At 45.3% G+C, this 26,446-nt stretch overlaps 1 protein-coding gene across 1 annotated transcript in view; it reads right to left on the reverse strand.

Moving 5' to 3' along the window:
- ST8SIA4 (ST8 alpha-N-acetyl-neuraminide alpha-2,8-sialyltransferase 4) overlaps positions 1 to 26,446 on the reverse strand; it is a 65,134-nt gene that overhangs the window by 28,980 nt on the left and 9,708 nt on the right. Inside the window, exons 3-4 of the mRNA XM_064140175.1 lie at positions 16,969 to 17,226; positions 5,005 to 5,298 (exon numbers count right to left, since the gene is read on the reverse strand). Coding sequence (XP_063996245.1) covers positions 5,005 to 5,298; positions 16,969 to 17,226 — 552 coding nt within the window. The remainder of the gene's footprint in view (positions 1 to 5,004; positions 5,299 to 16,968; positions 17,227 to 26,446) is intronic.

Consider the following 26,446-nt stretch of genomic DNA (forward strand, 5'->3'; position numbering starts at 1 on the left):
GTCATTGTGAGAAAATCTGAACCAAATGATGAGGCACCCTAAAGAGGTGCACAGGCTCTGCAGCTGGTAATTAGCTGTTAGGCTAATGATCAATCCCAGAGTCTCAGATTTAGGAACAGGAGCATCACCTCCTATTCACCTGTTAGGACTATGTCTCAGGATCCAAAGAACAATGCACAGTAGATTAAGTTCTGGAAATCCAAACTAAATGGCATGCCAGTCCTACCAGCCTGTTCACAGTGGGGCAAAGAATCACAGAATCAAGTAGGTTGGAAGAGACCTCCAAGATCATCCAGTCCAACCTAGCACCCAGCCCTAGCCAGTCAACTAGACCATGGCACTAAGTGCCTCATCCAGGCTTTTCTTGAACACCTCCAGGGACAGCGACTCCACCACCTCCCTGGGCAGCCCATTCCAATGCAAATCACTCTCTCTGTGAGTACAGAGGAAGGATAACTTCCCTTGTCCTACTGGCCACACTGTTCCTGATCCAGGCCAGGATGCCATTGGCTCTCCTAGCCATCTGGACACACTGCTGGCTCCTGTTCAGCTGCTATCTACCAGTACCCTCAGGTCCCTCTCTGCCTGCCTGCTCTCCAGCGACTCTGTCCCCAGCCTGTAGTGCTGCTTGGGGTTGTTGTGGACAAAGTGCAGAACTCTGCACTTGGCCTTGTTCAATCTCATCCCATTGGCCTCTGCCCACCCATCCAGCCTGTCCAGGTCCCTCTGCAGGGCTCTCCTACCCTCCAACAGATCCACACCTGCTTCTAGCTTGGCATCATCTGCAAACTTACTGATGCTGGACTCAGTCCCCTCATCGAGGTCATCAATAACATATTGAATAGGACTGGGCCCAGCACTGATCCTTGGGGAACACCACTAGTGACAGCTGCCAACTGCATGTGGCACCATTCACCACCACTCTGTGCCTGGCCCTCCAGATGTCCTACTTTAACATCCACATATATGAAAAATGGGATTGCATCTAGTAAAAAGATGGAAACCTGACTTTTCTCCCCCTAATACATTGCATACTTGTACGACATGATGCAAAAGGCACAATCATTTTATATGTAGTATCACACTTCAGTCTAGTGACCATTTAAAAAATACTTTGCTTTCTGCAGTGATTATTTACTCATCCATGTGCTACACAGTGCCTTAGAAATCACAGAATAACAGAACCTAAGAGGCTGGAAGGGACCTCCAGAGATCATCAAGTCCAGTCTCCCTGCCAAGGCAGAATGCCCCTAGGGTAGTTTGCAGAGGAAGGCATCCAGGTGGGTTTGGAAAGTCTCTGGAGAAGGAGACTCCACAACCTCTCTGGGCAGCCTGTTCCACTGTAAAGAAATGTATGCTATCAGGACAGTCTGTTAGCAATAAAGGAAGAAACAGAAGTGTTTACAACGTACACTGCTCCTAGCAATTGTTACAAGCACAGGGCACAGAGAACTATTTGAGTTCTGAATGTTTCTCTTTCTCCGAGTAATTTATCTGTAATTACCACCGCAAAGGACGCTGGAGCTACAGTGAAGGTGCATACAAGGTCACCTACATTCAAACAACTGTCTGCTTTCACTAATACAGGATGCAGACTCTGCACTGAAAAGTGAACTTTACATGGGTGAAAGCACACAGAGATTTCAGTGGGAATTCTGCCATGTTCAACACAAGATCAACCCTACAGCTTTCACAGGCAATATCAAGGAGGAAATAAGCTGAGCATAGGCAAATCCCACAGGATGTCCAAGCAATCACTCCATAGCCAAAAGATAGGAAGGAATCTTATGTGAAGCAATTGCAGTGACACTGCTGCTGACTAATAGTTTATGGGATGGGTCCAAAAAAAGAAAAAAAAAACCACAAAAAAGGCCAAGAAGACATTCTTACTCATGCAGATGAGCATGAGAACTTTGTTCTGTGGAGTTGGAGAGGAAGAAAACACAAGAAAAAAACTTCCCAGGAAATCACTGCATTGTTTAAGACTGTATAGCTTGGTGGGGTTGCTTGATGGTTCTTAAATTAACAAACACCCCCCTCCCCCCCCCCCTCAAAAAAAAAAGACCCAAACAAACCCAGAAAAAAATCCCACCCAGCAGTTGCATCCCCGAAGAATAAGAAGAAAAAAAGGAAAGTCAGGAAATGAATTAAACAGCAAAGTTTGAAGTGGAGGACGCAAGATTTAGAGGACAGGTTCAACAGCTTGACAAACCTGTGCAGCTGTTATCAGGTGACGCTGTTAGGTAGAATGTGAAGTTTTACACCAGTTCTGATGGCAGAGCTTTTGCTGCCTTTCTTTCAGAGACAACGCAGGGGCTAACTGCATTTTCTAAACAAAGCCCCCCGGCAGGTCCTCTGTGGTCTAACTGAAAGACTGCACACTCTGAGTTGCTACTCACTTCTATACTTTTGCCCAGATTTTGCAGAGAGCAGCTGTTTGCAAACTGGAAGTTCATAGAATCCTAGAATCAGTCAGGGGTGGAAGGGACCACAAAGATCATCCAGTTCCAACCCCCCTGCCATGGGCAGGGACACCCTACCCTAAATCAGGCTGCCCACAGCCTCAGCCAGCCTGGCCTTAAACACCTCCAGGCAAGGGGCCACAACCACCTCCCTGGGAAACCCATTCCAGGTTCTCACCACTCTCATGCTGAACAACTTCCTCCTCACATCCAGTCTCAATCTCTCCAACTTTGTTCCATTCCCCCAAGTCCTGTCTACCTGAGACCTTAAAAAGTCCCTCCCCAGCATTTTTGGAGGCCCCCTTCAGATATTGGAAAGACACAGGAAGGTCACCTCGGAACCTCCTCTTCTCCAGACTGCACGGCCCCAACTCTTTCAGTCTGTCCTCATAGCAGAGCTGCTGCAGCCCTCTGAGCATCCTCCTGGCCCTGCTCTGGACACACTCCAGCATCTCCACATCCCTCTTGTCCCAGGGGCTCCAGAACTGGATGCAGTACTCCAGGTGTGGTCTCAGCAGAGCAGAGTAGAGAGGGAGAATCACCTCCCTCGACCTGCTGGCCACACTTCTCCTGATGCAGCTCAGGGTCTGATTGTCTTTCTGGGCTGCAAGTGCACACTGCTGGCTCATGTTGAGCTTCTTGTCCACCAGCACCCACAAGTCTCTCTCCTCAGGGCTGCTCTCCAGCCACTCACTGCCCAGCCTGGATTTGTGCTTGGCATTGGCTTGACCCAGATGCAGGACCTTGCACTTGGTCTTGTTGAACTTCCTGAGGCTGGCTTGTGCCCACCTTTCCATCCTGTCCAGGTCCCTCTAGATGGATCTCTGCCCTCCAGCGTGTCTGCTGCACCACACAGCTTGGTGTTGTCAGCAAACTTGCTGAGGGTGCACTCAATGCCTCTGTCCACAGCACCCACAAATACGTTGAACAAGACTGGTCCCAGGACTGATCCCTGAGGGACTCTGCTTGTCACTGGCCTCCACTTGGACATGAGTTAATCTCATCTATTCAATTTGTACACATGCACACAAAAACCCCACTACACCTATCCAGGTGTTACAGGCATTTTCAAATACTCGAAAATTCAACACAACCAGGGCTCACAAACAGATGAAGTATAGCTGCATAACAAAACATCTACCCAAGCAATTGCAGAAGATGAGCAGTTCAGTGAAAAACTAAAGGACTCCCAAATTGCAAAGGCAACACACTAATTTTTTTCAGTGCCACAGGTGGAAACGTGGCATATAGCAGAAGGAGGACGTACTCAAAAGTTCTGATATGCTGAAGAACAACATATTTCTAAGCTTTATTCTCACAGTGTCACACTAAATTAGGATAGAAGTTAGGCCTCATGATGCCAACAGTTATCTCTCATCATGCCTTATGATCTCAACTCTGCTGCTGTTAATAGTAATACTTTTGAGGCAGATACTGATGTGTAAGCAAATGCCAGTACCTTATTGCATCTCCCAAACCTCCCAGACAGAAAGCACAGTTCAAGGAACTCAAGCATCAATAGACATGGCATTTCCATTGTCTTCTCAATGCCTTGTATGCACAGTCCTACACACTCAGTAACGAAGACAGTGAAGGCTTCACCTGGCACTGTTGTTTAATTATGGGGTTAAAAAGGCTTCGCATAACACAGGAGTACCTATTTCTTCAGCAACTGGTTAATATTTTCAGTGATTCTGATCAATGGTTTTGAATTGCTCAAGCACCTTGCCAAACCCAGAACTACAAAAGCCTACACATTTTAGAATGGAGCTCACAATTTTCAGACTTGGTATCTGAATGGTAATTTTTTATCTCCATAGTCTTGCACAAAAGAAGACATAGAATCATAGAATCATAGAATCAACCAGGTTGGAAGAGACCTCCAAGATCATCCAGTCCAACCTATCACCCAGACCTATCCAATCAACTAGACCATGGCACTAAGTGCCTCATCCAGTCTTTTCTTGAAGACCCCCAGGGACGGTGCCTCCACCACCTCCCTGGGCAGCCCATTCCAGTGGGAAATCACTCTCTCTGTGAAGAACTTCTTCCTAACATCCAGCCTATACCTAACCCGGCACAACTTGAGACTGTGTCCCCTTGTTCTATTGCTGTTTACCTGGGAGAAAAGGCCACCCCCCACCTGGCTACAATGCCCTTTCAGGTAGTTGTAGACAGTAATAAGATCACCCCTGAGCCTCCTCTTCTCCAGGCATTCCCCTGATCTCATAATTCATAGATATCCTCTGAATTCAGAGTATTTTTTTCATTAATTTATCACTGTAATGATCATAAAAAAGTTGCTGTGCATAAAAGTGAAAGCCAAACGTTATTGTGTGGCACATTTCAATTGTTTGCACTAGAGCAGGCTAAATGAGTGGGTGACATACACAGACAAACTTCTTTTATCACAAATGCAATGCCTTACAACAGCAATAAACTCCTTTTAACATTTCACAAGAGCTTTTTTTTCTGCCTGGCAGTAACTCTAGATATGAGCTTCATTGTGCCAAAGATAGACCAGTCTTTTCCAGACACTTACCCTCTGACAGCATGAATAAGTCTCAGTGATGGATAGGCCGTTTGCACTTTCAATTTGTTCTTAAGGATTAATGCATTAACCCACTCCACATGCTTCTCTCCACCTTTTACCATGAAAGCAGGGATCCAAAGGACACTGTCATTCAGCATGGATAGCCTGCGCACAAATCTTTCTCTGTCACTCTCCTTCCGAAAGCCTCCAAACGCTCTTTGTACAACTGAGGGGTTCATGGTAATGAAATCAGACTTAGTTCCCACATCGTCGGCAAACTCCACCACAGGAGCCAGATTGCACCTGAGAAGATCAAAGGAGAAGTGAAAATAAACATGAAACTCAGAGACACATTTGCAGGGAGGGAAAGCTGAAAACAAGCACGCAAGCCCACTTCAATCTATCACCAGAAAGAAGTACCAGCATCACAGAACCTTAGAGGACCTCCAGAGATCATCGAGTCCAACCCCCCTGCCAAGGCAGGATACCCTGGGTAATTTGCACAGGAACACATCCAGGCAGGTTTGGAAAGCCTCCAGAGAAGAAGACTCCACACTCTCTCTGGTTCCAGGGCTCCATCACCCTCACTGTAAAGAAGTTTCTCATGTTGAGCTGAATGAAACCTTCTCTGTTCCAGTTTGTAGATGTTGCTCCTTGGCTTATTGCTGCTGACCACCAATAAGAGATTGGCCCCAGCCACCTGACACCCACCCCTCAGATATTTGTACACATGGATCAGATCTCTTAGTCTTCTCTTTTCCAGACTAAACAGCCCCAGGGCTCTCAGTCTCTCTTTGTAGAGGAGATGCTCAAGTCCCAAATCATACTCATGGCTCTCCACTGGACTCTCACCAGCAGGTCCCTGTCTTTCCTGATCTGGGTAACCCAAAACTGGACACAATACTCTATGTGTGGTCTCCCCAGGGCAGAGTAGAGGGAAAGAAGAACCTCCCCAGACCTGCTGGACACACTTTTCCTGATGCAGCCCAGGATGCCATTGGCTTTCCTGGCCACAAGTGCACACTGCTGATGCAGAACTTGCTGCCCACCAGCACTCCAAGGTCTTTCCAGCAGGGCAGCTCCGGGCTATACTGGTGCTTGTTGTTATTCCTCTCCAGATACAGGACCCTGCACTTGTCCTTGTTGAACTTCCTGTGCTTTGCCTTCATCTAGCACTCAGCCTGTCCAGGTCTCATTGGATGGCAGCACAGCCTGAGAGGTGTCAGCCACCCCCCCAGTTTTGTAACATCAGTGAACTTGCTGAGGGTGCAACTCAGTGCCCTCATCCAAGTCGTTGGTAAAGATATTGAACAAAACTGGACCCAGTACTGATCCCTGGGGATCACACAAATGGAAGACTAGCTGACTGAGTTTCCTCTTCCTCACATGCCACATTACTGACACCTTGCAACAATAAAATTCCTAAAAACTGGACTTCAAAACACAATTTTTTTTTGCAATACACCATCAGATTTCACCCATTCACAAACTTCATTGCTGCCTTCCTATTAGTCAACCTGCAAGTAAGTTGGCTGCAGTCAAAGCTGAGCAGGATGCGCTTGCTGTGAGACTGCTAACACTTAGAATACGAGAACAAGTTGTAATTAGCTGTCACAGATAGCACTGAAGGTGGACTTGAGCCATGAAGCAGAGAGCTGTAAACATGAGCATGGAGAATATACCTCCTTATCCTGAGCCCAAACTACTGAGTGCTTCCAGGGCAAATTAAGAAAGGCAGCTTGCCTCAGCAACAACAATTTTACACAACAATGGATTTCATTATTTTCATTAGCTCCTTAGGTTTCTTTATTTTTCCCCCATAAAAATTCACTGTAAGTGTATTTTTAAAAGCTAACAAGCATATGGCTACCTTGTGTTATTATTTTACTTAATCAGAAGCTCTAGCTCCTTGTTTTTCCCCTTGACCTAAACTAGCAATTAATTATGAGTCATCATTTGGTCTCCTGCTTCTTTTAAGCACTACCTACTATAGAAGTGTGCAGAAACTGAACGCTCATTGGAGTTACAGTGTTGGTAATTCTCACAGAACCACAGAATCAGTCAGGGTTGGAAGGGACCACAAAGATCATCCAGTTCCAACTCCCCTGCCATGGGCAGGGACACCCTATGCTAGATCAGGATGGCCACAGCCTCATCCAGCCTGGCCTTAAACACCTCCAGGCATGGGGCCTCAACCACCTCCCTGGGCAACCCATTCCAGCCTCTCACCACTCTCATGCTGAAGAACTTCCTCCTCACCTCCAGTCTCAATCTCCCCACCTCCTGCTCTGTTCCATTCCCCCTAGTCCTGTCCCTCCCTGAGGGCCTAAAAAGTCCCTCCCCAGCTTTTTTGTAGCCCCCTTCAGATACTGTAAAGCCACAAGGTCACCTGGGAGCCTCCTCTTCTCCAGACTGATCAGCCCCAACTCTTTCAGTCTGTCCTCATAGCAGAGCTGCCACAGTCCTTTGAGCATCTTTGTGGTCCTTCTCTAGACACCCTCCAGCATCTCCACATCCCTCTTGTAATGGGGGCTCCAGAAATGGATACAGTACTCCAGATGGGGTCTCAGCAGAGCAGAGTAATGTTGTGATTGGTAGTGTCATAGGCAATAACACAACAAAGTAACCTCAAATTAATACTACAGGTCCTGCTAACCTCATGACACCAGCCCAGATAACATCCAAATCCTCAGTGCAGCCATGTCTGTGAAGTAGCTGGCCTAAGCCTCCTGTCACCTATCCATTTACATGACTTAGGTAACCAGTGTGTTTCCATGGCCACCTAATTTACACAGCACTTGTGTTGCGTTGTGATATGGAAAGGCAAATAAGTCTATAAAATATGCAGAGAGAGAATGCAGATGTTCCACACAAGAGCTTTCAGTGTGACAGCAGAGCCTTTTCAGCAGGTACACAGGCTGCAGTGCTACCACTGAAAGGTTATCTGGCATAAAAGGCAAGAAAAACAGTTCAGGTCTGAAGTACCACACAGTACTGAGGGAGCTGCAGAGTAACTGAGATCCTAAGGTACACAGACCAAAATATTTCAGTGGCTGAAATCTAATTTCTTCCACAACTGTCTACTGTTTGTGTCAGTTACAGTAGGACATAACCATGAAAAATGTCCATGAGATGTGGACATGAAAAAAGTGGGCAAAACCAAAACCCACCAATGTCTGGAGGTACATTCCATGAGAAAAGAGTGGAAAGTGAAGTGCTGCTGTGCCACACCTACACCCATGTAACACAGCCTTGTGAGGAGAGGCTGAGGGAGCTGGGGGTGTTTAGCCTGGAGAAGAGGAGGCTCAGGGCAGAGCTCATTGCTGTCTACAGCTCCCTGAAGGGAGGCTGTAGCCAGGTGGGGTTTGGTCTTTTCTGCCAGGCAACCAGTAACAGGACAAGAGGACACAGTCTCAAGTTGTGCCAGGGGAGGTCTAGGCAGGATGTTATTATCTGACTCTAGTTTAGGAGCCTACATTTAAAGACTTTTCACAATTCTAATTACTGTAGCAACATTCTTTGAGAAGTATCTTTACACAGAACTGAGCATGCTAGAACTTCTCAAAGGAAGATGGACAGTTATTAGTGACTCTGGATGCATTTCAAAGGCACTAACTGATAGTCTCAAACTATGCCATCTACTGACATTCTTCTTTACCCTTACTAAAACCAGACACACAATGCCAGACATCGATGAAGGCATAGACTCTGCTCAGCAAGTTTGCTGATGATACCAAACTGGGAGGCTTGGCAGAGACACCTGGAGGCTGTGCAGCCATTCAGTGAGACTTGGACAGACTGTGAGCTGGGCAGAGAGGAACCTAATGAGGGTCAACAATGAGGAGTTCAGAGTCCTACACCTGGGAAGGAACAATAAACTGCACCAGTACAGGCTGGAAGGTGATTTTCTGGCAAGCAGCCCTGTGGAGAAGGACCTGGGAGTGCTGGTGGACAAGAAGCTGTCCATGGCACAGCAATGTGCCCTTGTGGCCAAGAAAGCCAATGGGATCATGAGGGGAATTAAGAGAAGTGGGCCAGCAGGCCACAGGCCTCAATACCATGGGTATCACAAGAGATGGGGAGAAGGCTTAACATAAGCAAGTTCCAAATCCAAATCTGTTTATTGCATTCCAAACATGGGCTTATATACTTTCTATCAGAAGGCTACATAGCCTTCTGATAAGCCCTTGAAAACAAAGGGGTCCAGGAAGGTTGGACCTACTTCAGGCAAGAACTCCTGAAGGCACAGGAGCAGCTGTGCCATTGTGCCAGAAGATGAGCTGAGGGAGGCAGCCAGACTGGATGGGCAGGGAGCTGCTGAAGGCATTAATGATAAAAAAGAGAGTGTATCACCTTTGGAAAAGAGGGGAGGTGTCCCAGGAAGAGTTCAAGGAAGTTGCTAGGTCTTGTAGACGAAAAATTAGAGAGGCAAAAGCCCACTTGGAGCTTAGGCTGGGCACTGCTGGTAAGGAGACTAAAAAATGTCTCTGTAAATATCTGAATGGCAAGAGAAGGGCCAAGGACAACCTCCAGTCCTTGTTAGATAGAGAGGGGAATATAGTGACAAAGGATGAGGAAAAGGCAGAGGTGCTTAACACCTTCTTTGCCTCAATCTTCACTAGTGGGACAGGTTGTCTGGACTCCTGAGCTGGCAGATGGAGTCAGGGACCAGTACAGTCCCCCTCTAATCTATCTATGATAGCAGGGTTACAAATCACATTAGACTCTGATTGGTTACATACATTTAGAACAATAGAATCATAGAATCAACCAGGTTGGAAGAGACCTTCAAGATCATCCAGTCCAACCTATCGACCACCCTGTCCAACCAACTGGACCATGGCATTAAGTGCCTCATCCAATCTTTTTCTTAACACCTCCAGGAACAGCAACTCCATCACCTCCCTGGGCAGCCCATTCTCAAAAAAATCCTTGTTCTGAAAAAAATTATGGCCAGAAAGCATTACCAAGGACATTATAACTTCACCATTGCTGACCAAGACTCTCATCCTGACTAGGAGCCTGAAAAAAACACAAAAAGCCTATCTTCAGATTTTTACCATGAAGAGTTTTCCAAAACACCACCTGTCCAGTGTAACATCACTGAGTCACCATTTTAACATGGAGCAATTCCAATTTGAGCTTGACTGGAAAATATTTTAAAATCAGTGTTAAAATATTAAAATAATTAATACTATCACAGTTCCAGAGAGATAAACTCCATTTTAGCAAAAAAAAAACCAACCCAAAAAACCAAGACATCAAAAGACATCAAGTGAAAACCTGCTACAGAAATTTCCATAGGAATTAAGAGAAAAAAAAATTAGTGCATTTAAACTTCTAAAATCTAATTGTGAAGACAGAGCAGCCAGTTTCATTTAGATGGATATTTTCCAGTGGGCCCTGAAAGGGAGTGGATAATTTTGAATTCATATTTCTCCTTCAAAAAACTCACAGTATTTAGATATTACAAGAAAAAGTCACTTGTATTTTAAGTAATTGTCTGTGTAAAGGCATTATACTGACTGGCTTCCATGGCTCTATCTTTGCTTCTTTCAAATCTGAAGAATGAATACAAGAAAAAGCTAAAGTGTTTAGAGAATTCAGATTAAGCTCTCACCTTCTCTCTTTCTATGATGTCCAGAAGCCTACCTGGAGTAGCACAGAGTGTATTACAGCCTAGCACAGAGTGTATTACAGCCTTGCATCACCTGACAAATTGAATGGCCTCTTTGTGTACCTCCATACATCACAACAGGCCTTATACAAGTCCTGTACGCAAATTTGTGTTAGACTGTGCTAGGATTACACAGGAATTAGCATAGACATTCTTCATATTCTCTCAGAAACACATATATTGTGTCTAAACCTGGAGAAGAGGAGGCTCAGGGGTGACCTTATTGCTGTCTACAACTACCTGAGGGGTGGTTGTGGCCAGGAGGAGGTTGCTCTCTTCTCTCAGGTGGCCAGCACCAGAACAAGAGGACACAGCCTCAAGCTGCGCCAGGGGAGATTTAGGCTGGAGGTGAGGAGAAAGTTCTTCACTGAGAGAGTCATTGGACACTGGAATGGGCTGCCCGGGGAGGTGGTGGAGTCGCCGTCCCTGGAGCTGTTCAAGGCAGGATTGGACGTGGCACTTGGTGCCATGGTCTGGCCTTGAGCTCTGTGGTAAAGGGTTGGACTTGATGATCTATGAGGTCTCTTCCAACCTTGGTGATACTGTGATACTGTAAGCAGAGATAGGAGAAAACCACAGGCTCCAGCCTTACATTTGTTTAGATTTGTTACACCATTCCCTAAGGTCATTCCAACCTTCCACTTTATCTCTAACTCAGCACTTACTGAGCTCATGCACTCTTGCCTGTCCATGGCTTATGTTCCACTCTATAATATTCCAATAGCTGTACCACAGGCAGACAATTCTATAAAATCACTGCATTTAATATTACTATACCCAACACCCCACCCCCTCTACTCTGCCCTGGAGAGACCTTATCTGGAATACTGCCTTCAGTTTTGGGCTCCTCAGTTCAAGAACAGGGATATACTTGAAAGAGTCCAATGAAGGTCTACAATGATGATGATGGGCCTGGAGCATTGCCTAATGTGGAGAGGCTGAGGGACCTGTGGCTGTTTAGTCTGGAGAGGAGAAGGTTGAGAAGGAATCTAACCAATATTTAGAAATATTTGAGGGCTGGGAGTCAAGAGGGAGGGGACAAACTCTCCTTAGTTTTGCCCTGTGATAGGACAAGGAGCAATGGGTATAAAGCACAGCACAGGAGGTTCCACCTCAACATGACGAAGAACTTCTTTACTGTAAGGGTGACAGAGCACTGGAACAGGCTGCCCAGAGAGGCTGTGGAGTCTCCTTCTCTTGAGACTTTCAAGGCCCATCTAAAAGTGTTCCTGTGAGACCTGAGCTGGACTGTATGGTCCTACTCTGGCAGGGGGGCTGGATTCGATGATCTATGGAAGTCCCTTCCAGCCCCCAAGATCCTGTGATCCAGTTATTATTAACATACTTATGCCACGTTTACAGGAGAAGTAGAATTCAGAACACTGAGGGGTTTGCAATGTAATGCAAATATTAAGATATGCCTGTTTTGTCCTCTGCACTTTCACAGATCTTCGCTCTCAGTTTTATGATGAAATTAAGAGTATCACAGGTGTTACTATCCCTGCTCTAAGAAACAGCTCAAGAACACACACTTTTGTTTCCAATCTGAGAAAGAAAAAAGCAGCTGGGTAACATATTTAACTGGACTAGTATGACACACTTGTCACAGTGCATAAGCATAATGCACTCACTGCCAAGAGGTTCTGCAAAAATACTGTTTATCAGCCTATTCACCTAGCTGCATAGAGTACAAGCAGTAACTGCTTTTCAGAAAACCATCAGGTGGCAAGCAGAATGGGTTCATTTTATTTCTGGAGAAATCAGTTTAAAGCAAAGAGAGTAACACAGGATCAAGGCATATTTTAATACCACAATCCGAATGGAAATAGAAGTGAGAGGCTACCAAGTGTGGCAGCATCATCAGGTCACAGGACTACGTATTATGGTGCATTCAACTTTGTAAAAGAGAGGTGGAACAAGGAAGGGAACTGTAACTGGAGGACACTTTGGCTTCAATTAAAAATATAGAATCATAGAATCATAGAATCAACCAGGTTGGAAGAGACCTCCAAGATCATCCAGTCCAACCTAGCACCCAGCCCTAACTAATCAACCAGACCATGGCACTAAGTGCCTCATCCAGGCTTTTCTTGAAGACCCCCAGGGACGGTGCCTCCACCACCTCCCTGGGCAGCCCATTCCAATGCCAATCACTCTCTCTGGGAAGAACTTCTTCCTAACATCCAGCCTATACCTACCCTGGCACAACTTGAGACTGTGTCCCCTTGTTCTATTGCTGGTTGCCTGGGAGAAGAGACCATCCACACCTGGCTACAGCCTCCCTTCAGGTACTTGTAGACAGTAATAAGATCACCCCTGAGCCTCCTCTTCTCCAGGCTAAACAGGCCCAGCTCCCTCAACCTCTCCTCATAGGATTTGTGCTCCAGGCCCCTCACCAGCTTTGTTGCCCTTCTCTGGACATGTTCCAGCACCTCAACATCTCTCTTGAATTGAGGAGCCCAGAACTGGACACAGCACTCAAGGTGTGGCCTGACCAGTGCTGAGTACAGGAGAAGAATAACCTCCCTTGTCCTACTGGCCACACTGTTCCTGACCCAGGCCAGGATGCCATTGGCTCCCCTGCCCACCTGGGCACACTGCTGGCTCATCTTCAGCTTACTATCTATCAGTACCCCCAGGTCCCTTTCCTCCTGGCTGCTCTCCAGCCACTCAGTCCCCAGCCTATAGCACTGCTTGGGGTTGTTGTGGCCAAACACATTAATTACTATTTACTTTAAAGAGATCTTATAAACATATGCACCACCTGTCCAGGTCACACATAAATACGTATCACACACTTTAACATATGAGATAATCTGTGAACTTCTAGAGTCTTTCAACCTTGATCTGCAAATCCAAAAATTCCACAGTACTAATCTTCCCCACAGGCTGCAGAGTCAATTACTCTTTTCCTGGGACCTTAAAGACTATTGATCATAGCACTGTCAGACTAACTAGCTGCTATATTGATCACTTTGCTAGCCACATGAGATATCTCTCCAGTGTAAATAACTGGTCAGCAGCAACAGCTTCCTGGTGTTTCTACTGAGCTTCACCATTCTTCCTTTTTACCCTTCCTTATTTTTCCTTTCTCTGCAATAGAGCAGTAAATCCCCCTTTGTTATGCAGCATTCCACATCCCTTCTTCCCACCCCCCCCCCCCCCCCCCCCCCCCCCCCCCCCCGCTCCATCTCCAGAAGTTTGAATGGGGGAAGAAGAAGGTACACAATATTGCTTTCCCTACGCCCCTTGTGGGCTTGAGGAGGGAAGAGCAAAAGGCACCTTTGCCACTCGTGTACTGACTCATGGGAAAGCCCACGCTGGGACTGGCTGCATTCTTCACACCCAGTATACATATGGCAACAGACACAATGTGTAGGAAGCTTATAAATAGAGTGAAGAAAACAGCGTGGCCTCTGCTCTTGCACCGTTCTGTGCAGCTCCACTCCAGTCTTGCTTTTGCACTGTTCTGTGCAGTTCCACTCCAGTCTCACTCTTGCACAGTCCGTGCTGCTCCCTCACAAGTCTGCAAGTTCAGCAAGTCCTTAGGTCCATTCAAGAGAGAGCTGCCAGCGGCACCCGGACCTGGCTTCTCTCGGACCGCTGCATCCTGACTTCCTGCTCGCTGCCCTGAGCTGGGGAACTCAGCAGCAGTTTGGCTCTTTCCCTGTGCTGCTAAGACAGTGCCTCTCCATGATCTTTGCCTCGTGGAAGCTGTGTCTGAGACACTTTGACAGGATTTTATTTGCATTGGACTTATTGCCGCATGGATCCATGATTGGACACAGCTTGCAGTCTCAGAGGCTGCTGCTGAGAAATCCAGCAGGGATCATCTCTAAAATCTTACTTCACCCCTGTGAGTAAAATCTGCTGTTCCCTAGGTTCTCTGCTCAGTCTGATTTATAAGTTGAGTAAAGCTGTCTTGCAGCTTAGCCATTTCCACTTCCTGACTTTCCTAAATCACTAAATTGCCCATAAGCATCCTTGTGAAGATTTCCCAACCAAATTAGAACCTGGAAATAAACCTTAACCTGTTCTGTATATACCTCAGTATTTTATGGAGTTATCCATAAAATAAAATAATTCTACTTTTCTAATTCCTGGCTGGGCCAATTAATCCCCAACCAAATCAACCTTATCTCAACTAACAGCTGTGCCTCCCTGGCCCCTCCCCACCCCTGAGAAGGGGGAAGGAGGGTGTGGGGGAGGTGTGTGTGTGAGAGTGAGCTGTGTTAACCCAATGCACATACACACATTTTTCTTGTTGTATTTAAAGACTACATTGCCTGAATCAGTTAAAATCTCCTATGAGACATCATCACCTAGTGTCATAGATGGTTAAAAGATGGAGAAGAGCATAGATATGACTGCTAAGACATTCAGCACACGCTTTAGTGAAAGCATTCACCTTGCCTTCTCAAAGCAAGTTTTTGCCAGGAAAATTTAGTATCTAAATTTTTTGTCAGTCCTGCTCAATGAATCACACCTAATCTCTGAGAGTATGTAAAAGCATGCCATGGGCTAAATGTGGTTTTAAGATGTGGTATTTATTTTTTGATTCCTTATGCAGTGAGAATGTTAACTCGAAAGACTAGTGGGAAAGGGAAAATAAATGAGGAAGATGAAAGATTGGTGTGTTACTGTTTCAGCTGCCACTTGCTGATACACCTCTCAAACAAAATATGTGTATCTTGTTTTGGGTTATGTACTGGGAAACATTAATTTTTCTGTTACATATCTTTTCTTTTGACATCATGTTTCTTTGAGGTGAGAAAAGGCAAATAATCTGCAATGGCAACTTCTATATTGCTTTCTGTCACCACTTGTCTGTTTTATTCCCTTTCATCCTTCTCAAACCAAACCAAATATAACTTTTGCTTCAAAAGCAAAAGCGATGATCTCTTGCCAGGCCTTCTGTAAATGTATGTAATGCCAGACTGCCAAATGAGGTCAGCTATTCCTCTTTATTCTCTATTCATATGTCAAGTCCAAAGCTATTCTACTTTGTCTGTTTGAAGAACGAATTAAAAGTGAAGCATATCAACATTTTGTCTAACCTGCAGAGACACATTTTTAGGGCAATGTTAAGGGACTGATATGCCTGACTTCCACTTACCTTAGTGGCAGACATCTGCTTGAACATAGAACATAGAATCAACCAGATTGGAGGAGACCTCCAAGATCATCCAGTCCAACCTAGCACCCAGCCCTAGCCAATCAACCAGACCGTGGCACTAAGTGCCTCAGGCAGTCGGCTCTTGAACACCTCCAGGGATGGTGCCTCCACCACCTCCCTGGGCAGCCCATTCCAATGCCAATCACTCTCTCTGACAACAACTTCCTCCTAACATCCAGCCTAGACCTCCCCTGGCACAACTTGAGACTGTGTCCCCTTGTTCTGTTGCTGGTTGCCTGGCAGAAGAGACAAACCCCACCTGGCTACAGCCTCCCTTCAGGTAGTTGTAGACAGCAATGAGGTCCCCCCTGAGCCTCCTCTTCTCCAGGCTGCACACCCCCAGCTCCCTCAGCCTCTCCTCATAGGGTTTGTGTTCCAGGCCCCTCACCAGCTTTGTTGCCCTTCTCTGGACACTTTCCAGCACCTCAACATCTCTCTTGAATTGAGGAGCCCAGAACTGGACACAGCACTCAAGAAGTGGCCTGATAAGTGCCACAGGTTATCAGAATAACCTCCCTCATCCTACTGGCCACACTGTTCCTGATGCAGGCCAGGATGCCATTGGCTCTCTTGGCCACCTGGGCACACTGCTGGCTCATCTTCAGTTGCTATCTACCAGTACCCCTAGGTCCCTTTCTTCCTGGCTGCTCTCCAGCCACTCTGTCCCCAGCCTGTAGTGCTGCTTGGGGTTGTTGTGGCCAACAACTGCTTCAACACCAGTACACCACACTGAAATTTTATTCCATGCTGCACACAGTTAATGTAGCAATTTACAACAGGCCATCTTTATTGGCCAAGAAAGAGTATTTTTGAAAGAGAAAGCATTTTGCACTTACTCAAAAGAGACCTCCAAAAGAATGTTTTCTCTGGAATAAATACAATATACAGCAAAAATAACTACCACAGACCTCTGTCCTGAGTTACACTTTCACTGTAGATCTAATCTTCTTGGCAACGAGAGGGACACACATTTAAACCTGGGGAATCACACAGTGAAGGATGCCATTTCTGATCAATTTCAGAGGACACTTGCAGTCTGTTTCACAGATTGAAACACTTCTCCTAGCTCTTCTCCAAGAAATATAGCAGGTGGTGCCTTCAACACCAGATGAAAACTCACCTTATTACAAAGTCATGGCCATCAATCTCTTTGCCACATCCACTGTCCAGAAGGATGCCAGAGTTCCCAACAACTGCACAGGTTTTAAATCGTCGATTCTTCATTGGGGAAACTTCAGGAAGAAGACTGTGCAAATCCCGAGAAATGTTTAGGGTGCGACGTCTGTCCAGTACGTAATGGATTACATCTCCTGGCTTGAAGCTGCTTTTAATCACTGAGACATCTCTTTCAGCATCCAAAAATCGAAGAATGTTCTTTCTGGGTTGACAGAAAAAGGGACAGATAAAATCCAGCGCTCACCGCTCACAAGCAGTCATCTAACCTATATCTAACCTGTATAGACTCTACAGACTCTACATACAGACGAGAGTAATGGACTATGGTAATTTCCAATTCTCTGGGATGGAGTTGGAGCAAAACTGTTAGGAGAGAGTTCAGATATTGATTACACTGTAGCACAAGTACTACAGCAATAGAGCTGAATCACAGAACAGAATCACAGAACTTTAGAGGTGGGAAGGGACCCACCATCATGGAGTCCGACCTCCCTGCCAAGGCAGGATCCCCTAGAGTAGTTCACACAGGAATGCATTTAGTCAGCTTCTCTCTCCACAAAAGGAGACTCCACAACCTCTCTGGGCAGCCTGTCCATCATCCTCACAGTAAAGAAGTTACTCCTCACATTATGCTGAAACCTTCTCTGTTCCAGTTCGTACCTCTTGCTCCTTGTCTTATTGCTGCTGAACACCAAAAAGAGATTGGCCCCAGGCACTTGACACCCACCCTTCAGATATTTGTACACACTGATCAGATCTCCTCTCAGTCTTCTTTTCTCCAGTCTAAACAGCCCCAGGGCTCTCAGTCTTTCCCTGTAGGAGAGATGCTCCAGGATGACGAGTCCCCCAGTCATCCTCGTAGCTCTCCACTGGACTCTTTCCAGCAGGTCCCTGTCTCTCTTGAACTGGGGAGCCTAAAACTGGACACAGTATTCCAGGTGTGGTCTCACCAGGGCAGAACAGAGGAGAAGAATCTCCCTAGGCCTGCTGGACACACTTTTCTTGATATGGCCCAGGCTGCCTTTGTCTCTCTTGGCCACAAGGGCACATTGCCGGCCCATGCAGAACTTGCTGCTCACCAACACTTCAAGTTCTTTCTCTGTGGAGCTGCTTTCCACCAGGACAGCCTCAACCTGTAGCAGAACAATCCCCCAACCTGTATGATTTTATGCAGATAAGGCACTGACAGACCAGGAGAAGATGACTCTGGAAATTCTTCTGTATTTTAGAGATCATAGCAGTAAATGCATCTTTGAAAAAGAACCAAGACAGTTATTTTTCACAGAAACAATGTATAAGGTATTTATAATTTAGGAAATAAGTTATTCACCACAACCTCTCACAAATAACCTTCGTTCAAGAATAGGCATAGTTTTTAATACACTCTTATTCTGCCCTAAGAACAATGTTTGGTTTAGTATAAGCTTGCTCCTAATTAATTCAAGTCCAGTCAATATTATGCTCATTAACTTAAAATAAGAATGCTCACAGCCTTTTGTACCAATTTAAACAAAATCAGCTTAAAAAAGACATTGCAAATTAAACTACTGAAGTTCAGGCTCTAGTGAAGCTATCAGCTGAAGTCAGAGAAACACTTACAGAACCTCTTGTCACTTTAAACGAGGTCAATCCAAACCTTTATTTTGCTTCTCTGCAATTAACTGTTGTAACTATTAGCTGGGTTCAGACACACAAAATTAGCAAAGCCCTACAAGCTTCTGTCCAACCCTGCTCTGCAAATGTTAGATGTTTGCAAGGAGGCCAAATCTGAACTTAAGTTCACACTTCAGTACAATATATTTCTGGCCAGACAGCGAATGCTAAATTGGGGCAGAGTATTCACTAGTTGATAATACAGATAGAAACTTCTGCCTCTGCAACTTCAGTGAGACAAGAAAGAATCCCAGTGACTTCATACTTTTCACTGTTGACAGCAGGTAAGGTGGCATTTAATACAGAACAGGTATTTTGTTGAGTAAGAGAATGCTATTTTTACATTGCAGCTTTCTAGAGCAGAACTTCCTCTGAGCAGATCAAAACAGGAAAAGATAACTAGAGATGCCACCCCAGCAGTTGCAACGCCCACTCAGAGATAAGAAGGGGAAACAACTCCCCCCAAAACGAAAAGGGATGAGCACCATGATTACCAGCCAGCCCTTCTGTGACTGCATGAAGAGAGAAGAATATGCCTGAACCTTGCAACCAGTGACACAAAACACTCACCCTGAAACTGAGTTTAACAGCCACAGTGGAAGTGAAACATGATAAAAATAAAAAAATGTTTCCTCTCATTTCTTAAACTAGGACACACCAAAAAAAAAGGCAAGAATATCTTGGGCTGTCTGTTACAGCTGTGATGTACAAAAGAGCATCAGAACACAACCAGCTCGTGCTGAGGCATGTAAGGGACTCAGAATGTAGAAGCAAGATAGACAAAGATAAAATCCAGAGTGCTGGAAGCTTTTGGTAAGGTCAGGCAAGGTATTTCTGTAAGAGGAAGATGAAGGCAGCCTTTAAGCTGAGTGGATTTCATATCTCTCCATAGGCTTGATAACTTTCATTTTGTGGGCACTCTACAAGAGATTTAAAAACTGCTACACAATGAAAAAGAGCAGGAAAGAGGGCAGTTCCCAATCCAGCAGCATTAAAAATGACTGAAATATTTCATTATCTAAGAACTCAGCTACCAGATCTGTGGTTTTAAAAGATGAGGTCATCAAAACTCAACAACAGCATTAGGCAAAGCTATCCAGAGATTGATTTCACGTGCACTTTGACGTGAGAAGCAGTGACCACAAGTGAGCCTTATAAACCAAAAGAAATGGTGTGAAATACATCCAGAATCTTAAGGGTCTGAAAGTCATCTGTAATCACCAGTGGTGTGTGCTTTAAATTACTAATCACTTCAGCAATTTAAAGCGCACACCCCTGATGTCTAGAATGAACGGGCCTAAAATTGTTCTGTTAGCAAACAATTGGCAGCATTAGTGCATGAACAGGGCATCTTGTGTGTTATTTTAAATAATCAAAGTATGCAACAGTGTCAAAAAAATCAAAAGCACCTTCGCTTCCAATATGAAGTTGATTACTAAAGGTCAAAGCATATTTATCTACGTGCTTAGAGATGCTCCCAGAAGCCCTCCAAAGGCTTTGGAGTGTACCTGAATCAGATTCAGATAATGTGACTAATAATGCAGAGTTTGTGTTCGTGTTTTCAGTTACTCTGTGCTACTGACTCATTTGTAGCACGGGGACAGTAGTACTTTCGATTTTCACAGAAGTGCTAAGAGAAAAAAAATTACTATGAGCAGCAAGCTCTGCATGGGCCAGCAATGTGCTCTTGTGGCCAAGGGAGACAAAGGCAGCCTGGGCCATATCAAGACAAGTGTGTCCAGCAGGCCTAGGGAGATTCTTCTCCTCCTCTGTTCTGTCCTGGTGAGACCACACCTGGAATACTGTGTCCGGTTTTAGGCTCCCCAGTTCAAGAGAGACAGGGACCTGCTGGAAAGAGTCCAGTGGAGAGCTACGAGGATGACTGGGGGACTCAAGCATCTCCCCTACAAAAAGAGATTGAGAACCCTGGGGCTGTTTAGACTGGAGAAAAGAAGACTGAGAGGAGATCTGATCAGTGTGTACAAATATCTGAGGGGTGGGGGTCAAGTGCCTGGGGCCAATCTCTTTTCAGTCAGCAGCAATAAGCCAAGGAGCAAGAGCTACAAACTGAAACACAGACGGCTTCAGCTCAACGTGAGGAGAAACTTTACTGTGAGGGTTGTGGAGCCCTGGAACAGGCTGCCCAGAGAGGTTGTGGAGTCTTCTTCTCTGGAGACTTTCAAGCGCTGTCTGGATGCATTCCTGTATGAACTACTCTAGGGGATCCTGCCTTGGCAGGGAGGCTGGACTTGATGATCTCTGGAGGTCCCTTCCCACCTCTAAAGTTCTGTGGTTCTGTGATATGGCAACAACTGAAAAGTACATACTTAAGTGTGTCAGTCTTGGTGCTGGACAACAGTAAGAAATTGTTTAAACCTCTCTTCTCTCCCAGAAAGAGCACTGAAAATAGCACATGTTTACTCTGACTAAACAGATATGATTATTCTAAGTAAGTGCTAATCCACATCCTGCTGCACAAAAAAAAAAAAAATCAAGATAAATCAGTTAGAGGAAGGAAAAAAACCAGCATTTTTTTCAGTAAACTTTGGAGCTTCAGCCTTAAGCTGATGTCTGTAAAGAAACGCTTAATTGAGGTGGTCTTCAAATTTGTTTGGATAAACAAAGCTTGTACCTGAGGTGTGGTCTCAGCTGTTTACAGGAAGGCAAGGCAGAAGTGGCTCACTATTATCTGAAGCCAAGCATCTGTTTATGATATGACCTCATCCCAACATGACACATTTACTTGTCTAGATTTGTTAAAAACACACTTAACTGCACCTCACAGGATCACAGAATGTTAGATCAAAGAATTCTTTACATTTTGAATGTCTTAGTCCTTTTTTTCCTGCTGGCCACAGAAGAGTATTCACACAAGAGTCTCGAGTTGTGCCAGAGGAAGTGCAGGCTGGATGTTAGGAGGAAGTTCTTCAGAGGGAGAGTGACTGGCATTGGAATGGGCTGCCCAGGAAGGTGGTGAAGGCACCGTCCCTGGGGATATTCAAGAAAAGGCTGGATGAGGCACTTAGTGCCATGGTCTGGTTGACTGGATAGGGCTGGGTGCTAGGTTGGACTGGATGATCTTGGAGGTCTCTTCCAACCTGGTTGATTCTATGATTCTATGACATGTAGAAATGCATTGGCTGGGAGGAGAGGGCAGGTTAAGTGCACCAGCATAGCCAAAAACATAGAATCAAAGAATCAACCAGGTTGCAAGAGACCTCCAAGATCATCCAGTCCAACCTAGCACCCAGCCCTAGCCAGTCAACCAGACCATGGCACTAAGTGCCTCAGCCAGGCTTTGTTTCAACACCTCCAGGGACAGTGACTCCACCACCTTCCTGGGCAGCCCATTCCAATGCCAATCACTCTCTCTGCCAACAACTTCCTCCTAACATCCAGCCTGTACTTCCCACGGCACAACTTGAGACTGTGTCCCCTTGTTCTATTGCTGGTTGCCTGGCAGAAGAGACCAACCCTACCTGGCTATGTCCTCCTCCCTTCAGGTAGTTGTAGACAGCAATGAGGTCACCCCTGAGCCTCCTCTTCTCCAGGCTGCACACCCCCAGCTCCCTCAGCCTCTCCTCATAGGGTTTGTGTTCTAGGCCACTCACCAGCTTTGTTGCCCTTCTCTGGACACCTTCCAGCACCTCAACATATCTGTTGAATTGAGGAGCCCAGAACGGGACACAGTACTCAAGGTGTGGCCATGGGAATGGTAAGGAGCATATTGAAACAGTGGCTTCAGTTAATGCGTACTGAAGAATGGAGACAGAAATTCAAGGTCTGTTTTACTTTAAAGTGAAAAGGGAACATACCAATGTTACAGTTCCAGGTTTTAACTTCAAAGTAAAAAAATACTGAAATGACAAAGAACTAAGTCTTGCAGTTGTAACTGATTAAAATGAGTCACAGGATCACAGGATATTAGGGCCTGGAAGGGACCCAAGGAGATCACAGAGTCCAAGCCCACTGCCAGAGCATGGTAATACTGTCTAACACAGATCACAGAGGAGCACATCCAGACAGGCCTTGAAAGTCTCCAGGGAAAGAGACCACGAAGAACCACACAAATAGAAATGCCATATTATAGGAAGCTGCTGTTTGGCTCTGTCTATTCTATTCCTTCCTGTGCCCCTTTAGGGCATCCCATTCTCCCTGGATCAAAAAGGTCACTTAAATAGCTGAAGCACACGCTATAATTGGGCATAAATCTCCAGTCAGCATGCAAAAGGAAGACAGCTTTTAAGTAAAGTGTGACTCAGCTACTGCTAACCATATGAAGGCCAGCCATGTCACCTTTTCATGAAGTCAAGCATGTCAAGAGTTAAAAGAAAGGAGCAGAAGGAGTTAAAAATCCCATCTGACAGCGAACACGGACTTTTTGGTAGAGAGAAGCAGGGAGACTTACAGTTAGAAACTTTCCCAGTAGTTAAGAGAAATTACCCTCTAGACTTCTAGATAAAAATAACAATGAGGCCCTGAGCAGGCTAGAGCAAGGAAGATGGCACAGCTGCAGAGAACAAATGGGTTAAAACAATAAGGAGTCACACACTAGGCAGTTGGCCAGAACATCAACAAGAGACTGTAATATTGTTGGAGGGTCAGAAACTGTCATCTGACACTGAGAAGTAAAAAGACTTTATCTATTTAAATGACTGCATGCATATGCAGACAGTTTCCCAGAAATGCAGTGAATATGTATTGCTGCAAGTCTATATAAAGCACGTGGAAAGCATTTTTGGTTATGAGAACTGCAAGGGCTATCCCTTCCCATCTGGCGTGGTGAATGTCTACAACATTGCTGTCCACAACTACCTGAAGGGAGGCTGTAGCCAGGTGGGGGTTGGCCTCTTCTGCCAGGTAACCAGCAACAGAACAAGGGGACACAGTCTCAAGTTGTGCCAGGGGAGGTCTAGGCTGGATGTTAGGAGGAAGTTCTTCAGAGAGAGAGTGATTGGCATTGGAATGGGCTGCCCAGGGAGGTGGTGGAGGCACCGTCCCTGGAAGTGTTCAAGAAAAGCCTGGATGAGGCACTTAGTGCCATGGTCTGGTTGACTGGCTAGGGCTGGGTGCTAGGTTGGACTGGATGATCTTGGAGGTCTCTTCCAACCTGGTTGATTCTATGATTCTATGAAGGCAATACCTGGCTTAGGTTTAGCTACAGGCTATTAGGTTCTGATTGATCTCCCCGTGTAGGAGGCACACACACGTGAAGGTTTATTGTGATCTAAAGACTGAGAAGCTCCAGTTTGCATGTCTTAAGACACAGAAGATCTGACTGAAACAGCGCTGCTGGCCCCAAAACGTTGCTCCAAAAGCTTCAGAGACATTATGCTGTTTCATTGCTATTTCAGAATTTACTGCTTATATTTCAGGGGCTTAGAACTGCTTCATACTAACCTGAATAATAAACAATAATAATAACCTAAACCTTTCTAAGGAGGAAGTTGCCTTTTTTTTTCTTTTCACTTTCTTTCTCATGAGGCTGTTAACATCTTACATATGCTTTTCTGACTGGAAATTTCCACTAATCATGTTCTCTGTCACATGGCAAAAAGACAAATACATCCTCAACTTTTTTTTTTTTTAATCTTTTTTAATTTCCTTTTTTTTTTTCTTGTCCCTGCAATTCAAAACCTTCATCTCCTTCTTCCAACATCTAATAAAAAATAAGGGGAAGAAGAAAGTCGTGCACTAAGATGTCAGAGTATACTTCATTTCACACAGGTCACAGAAATGTTGGCATCAGTCCTGTGCAGAAAGCTTCCCCTGATAGATTCATGCCATGAAGTGTCTTTATACTGTACTCCAATGGTTTCACAATTGTTTTTCCCACTGCTAAACTCCAGCAATGTTTATATATTATTCAACAGTTGCTAACATTCTTTCTTTGTTTTTTTATTACTATTATAGAATCATAGAATCAACCAGGTTGGAAGAGACCTCCAAGATCATCCAGTCCAACCTATCCCCCAGTCCTATCCAGTCAACTAGACCATGGTACTAAGTGTCTCATCCAGGCTTTTCTTCCTGGGCAGCCCATTCCAATGCCAGTCTCTCTCTCTGGCAACAACTTTCTCCTGACATCCAGCTTAGACCTCCCCTGGCACAACTTGAGACTGTGTCCTCTTGTCCTGTTACTGGTTGCCTGGCAGAAGAGACCAACCCCACCTGGCTACAGCCTCCCTACAGCTGTAGACAGCAATGACCTCTGCCCTGAGCCTCCTCTTCTGCAGCCTAAACACCCCCAGCTCCCTCAGCCTCTCCTCACAGGGCCTGTGTTACATGGGTGTAGGTGTGGCACAGCAGCACTTACTTCGCTTTCCACTCTTTTCTCATGGAATGTACCTCCAGACATTGGTGGGTTTTGGTTTGCCCACTTTTTTCATGCCCATATCTCATAGACATTTTTCATGGTTATGTCCTACTGTAACTGACACAAACAGTAGACAGTTGTGGAAGAAATTAGATTTCAGCCACTGAAATATTTTGGTCTGTGTACCTTAGGATCTCAGTTACTCTGCAGCTCCCTCAGTACTGTGTGGTACTTCAGACCTGAACTGTTTTTCTTGCCTTTTATGCCAGATAACCTTTCAGTGGTAGCATTGCAGCCTGTGTACCTGCTGAAAAGGCTCTGCTGTCACACTGAAAGCTCTTGTGTGGAACATCTGCATTCTCTCTCTGCATATTTTATAGACTTATTTGCCTTTCCATATCACAACGCAACACAAGTGCTGTGTAAATTAGGTGGCCATGGAAACACACTGGTTACCTAAGTCATGTAAATGGATAGGTGACAGGAGGCTTAGGCCAGCTACTTCACAGACATGGCTGCACTGAGGATTTGGATGTTATCTGGGCTGGTGTCATGAGGTTAGCAGGACCTGTAGTATTAATTTGAGGTTACTTTGTTGTGTTATTGCCTATGACACTACCAATCACAACATTACTCTGCCCTGGTGAGACCCCTGGCTAAGGAAACTTTCATCACTTAAGACCACCACTGTTCACATTACCTGTTGCACTAATAGCATATTAATCATCTTCGCAGCTTACACAGTGCAGTCAATATACTTTGGAAGGCTGAACAGTTAGTTTAACCATGAGAACACTTCAGGTGCTAGATACATTTGAAGTTAGTCCTCATAGGTCCAGAAGTGTAAAAATATTTCACAAAATCACATAATTAACCAGGTTGGAAAAGACCTTCAAGATCATTGAGTCAAACTTATCATCTAAAACCTTGTAATTAACTAAACTATGGCACTTAAGTGCCCCTCATCCAGTCTCTTTTTAAACATCTCCACCACCTCCCTGGGCAGCCCCTTTCAATGCCAATCACTCTTGTTGTGAAAAACTTCATAACATCCTGCCTAAACCTGCCCTGGTGCAGCTTGAGGCTGTGTCCCCTTGTTCTGCCACTGGTTGCCTGGCCAAGTGAGACCTACCCCCACCTGGCTACAACCTCCTTTCAGGTTGTTGTAGAGAGGAATAGGGACTGCTGTGAGCCTCTTCTCCAGGCTGCACACCCCCAGCTCCCTAAGCCTCTCCTCACAGGGCTGTGGTCCAGCCCTGTGACGGTTTGGGTGTTCCCTGCCTCCCCACACTTTGGAAATTACCCAGACTAGACTCAGACAGCTCTGGAAATTGAATGAAGCTATTTATTTACAGCCAGCACAATATACAAGCAGATATTTATAGTATATACAGTTATGGACTGAAATATATAAGGTATAAAGGTAACACAGAAACACAACTCCCCTCCCAGA

Source organism: Pogoniulus pusillus, chromosome Z (assembly GCF_015220805.1).
Source record: "Pogoniulus pusillus isolate bPogPus1 chromosome Z, bPogPus1.pri, whole genome shotgun sequence".
Classification (NCBI taxonomy): Eukaryota; Metazoa; Chordata; class Aves; order Piciformes; family Lybiidae; genus Pogoniulus; species Pogoniulus pusillus.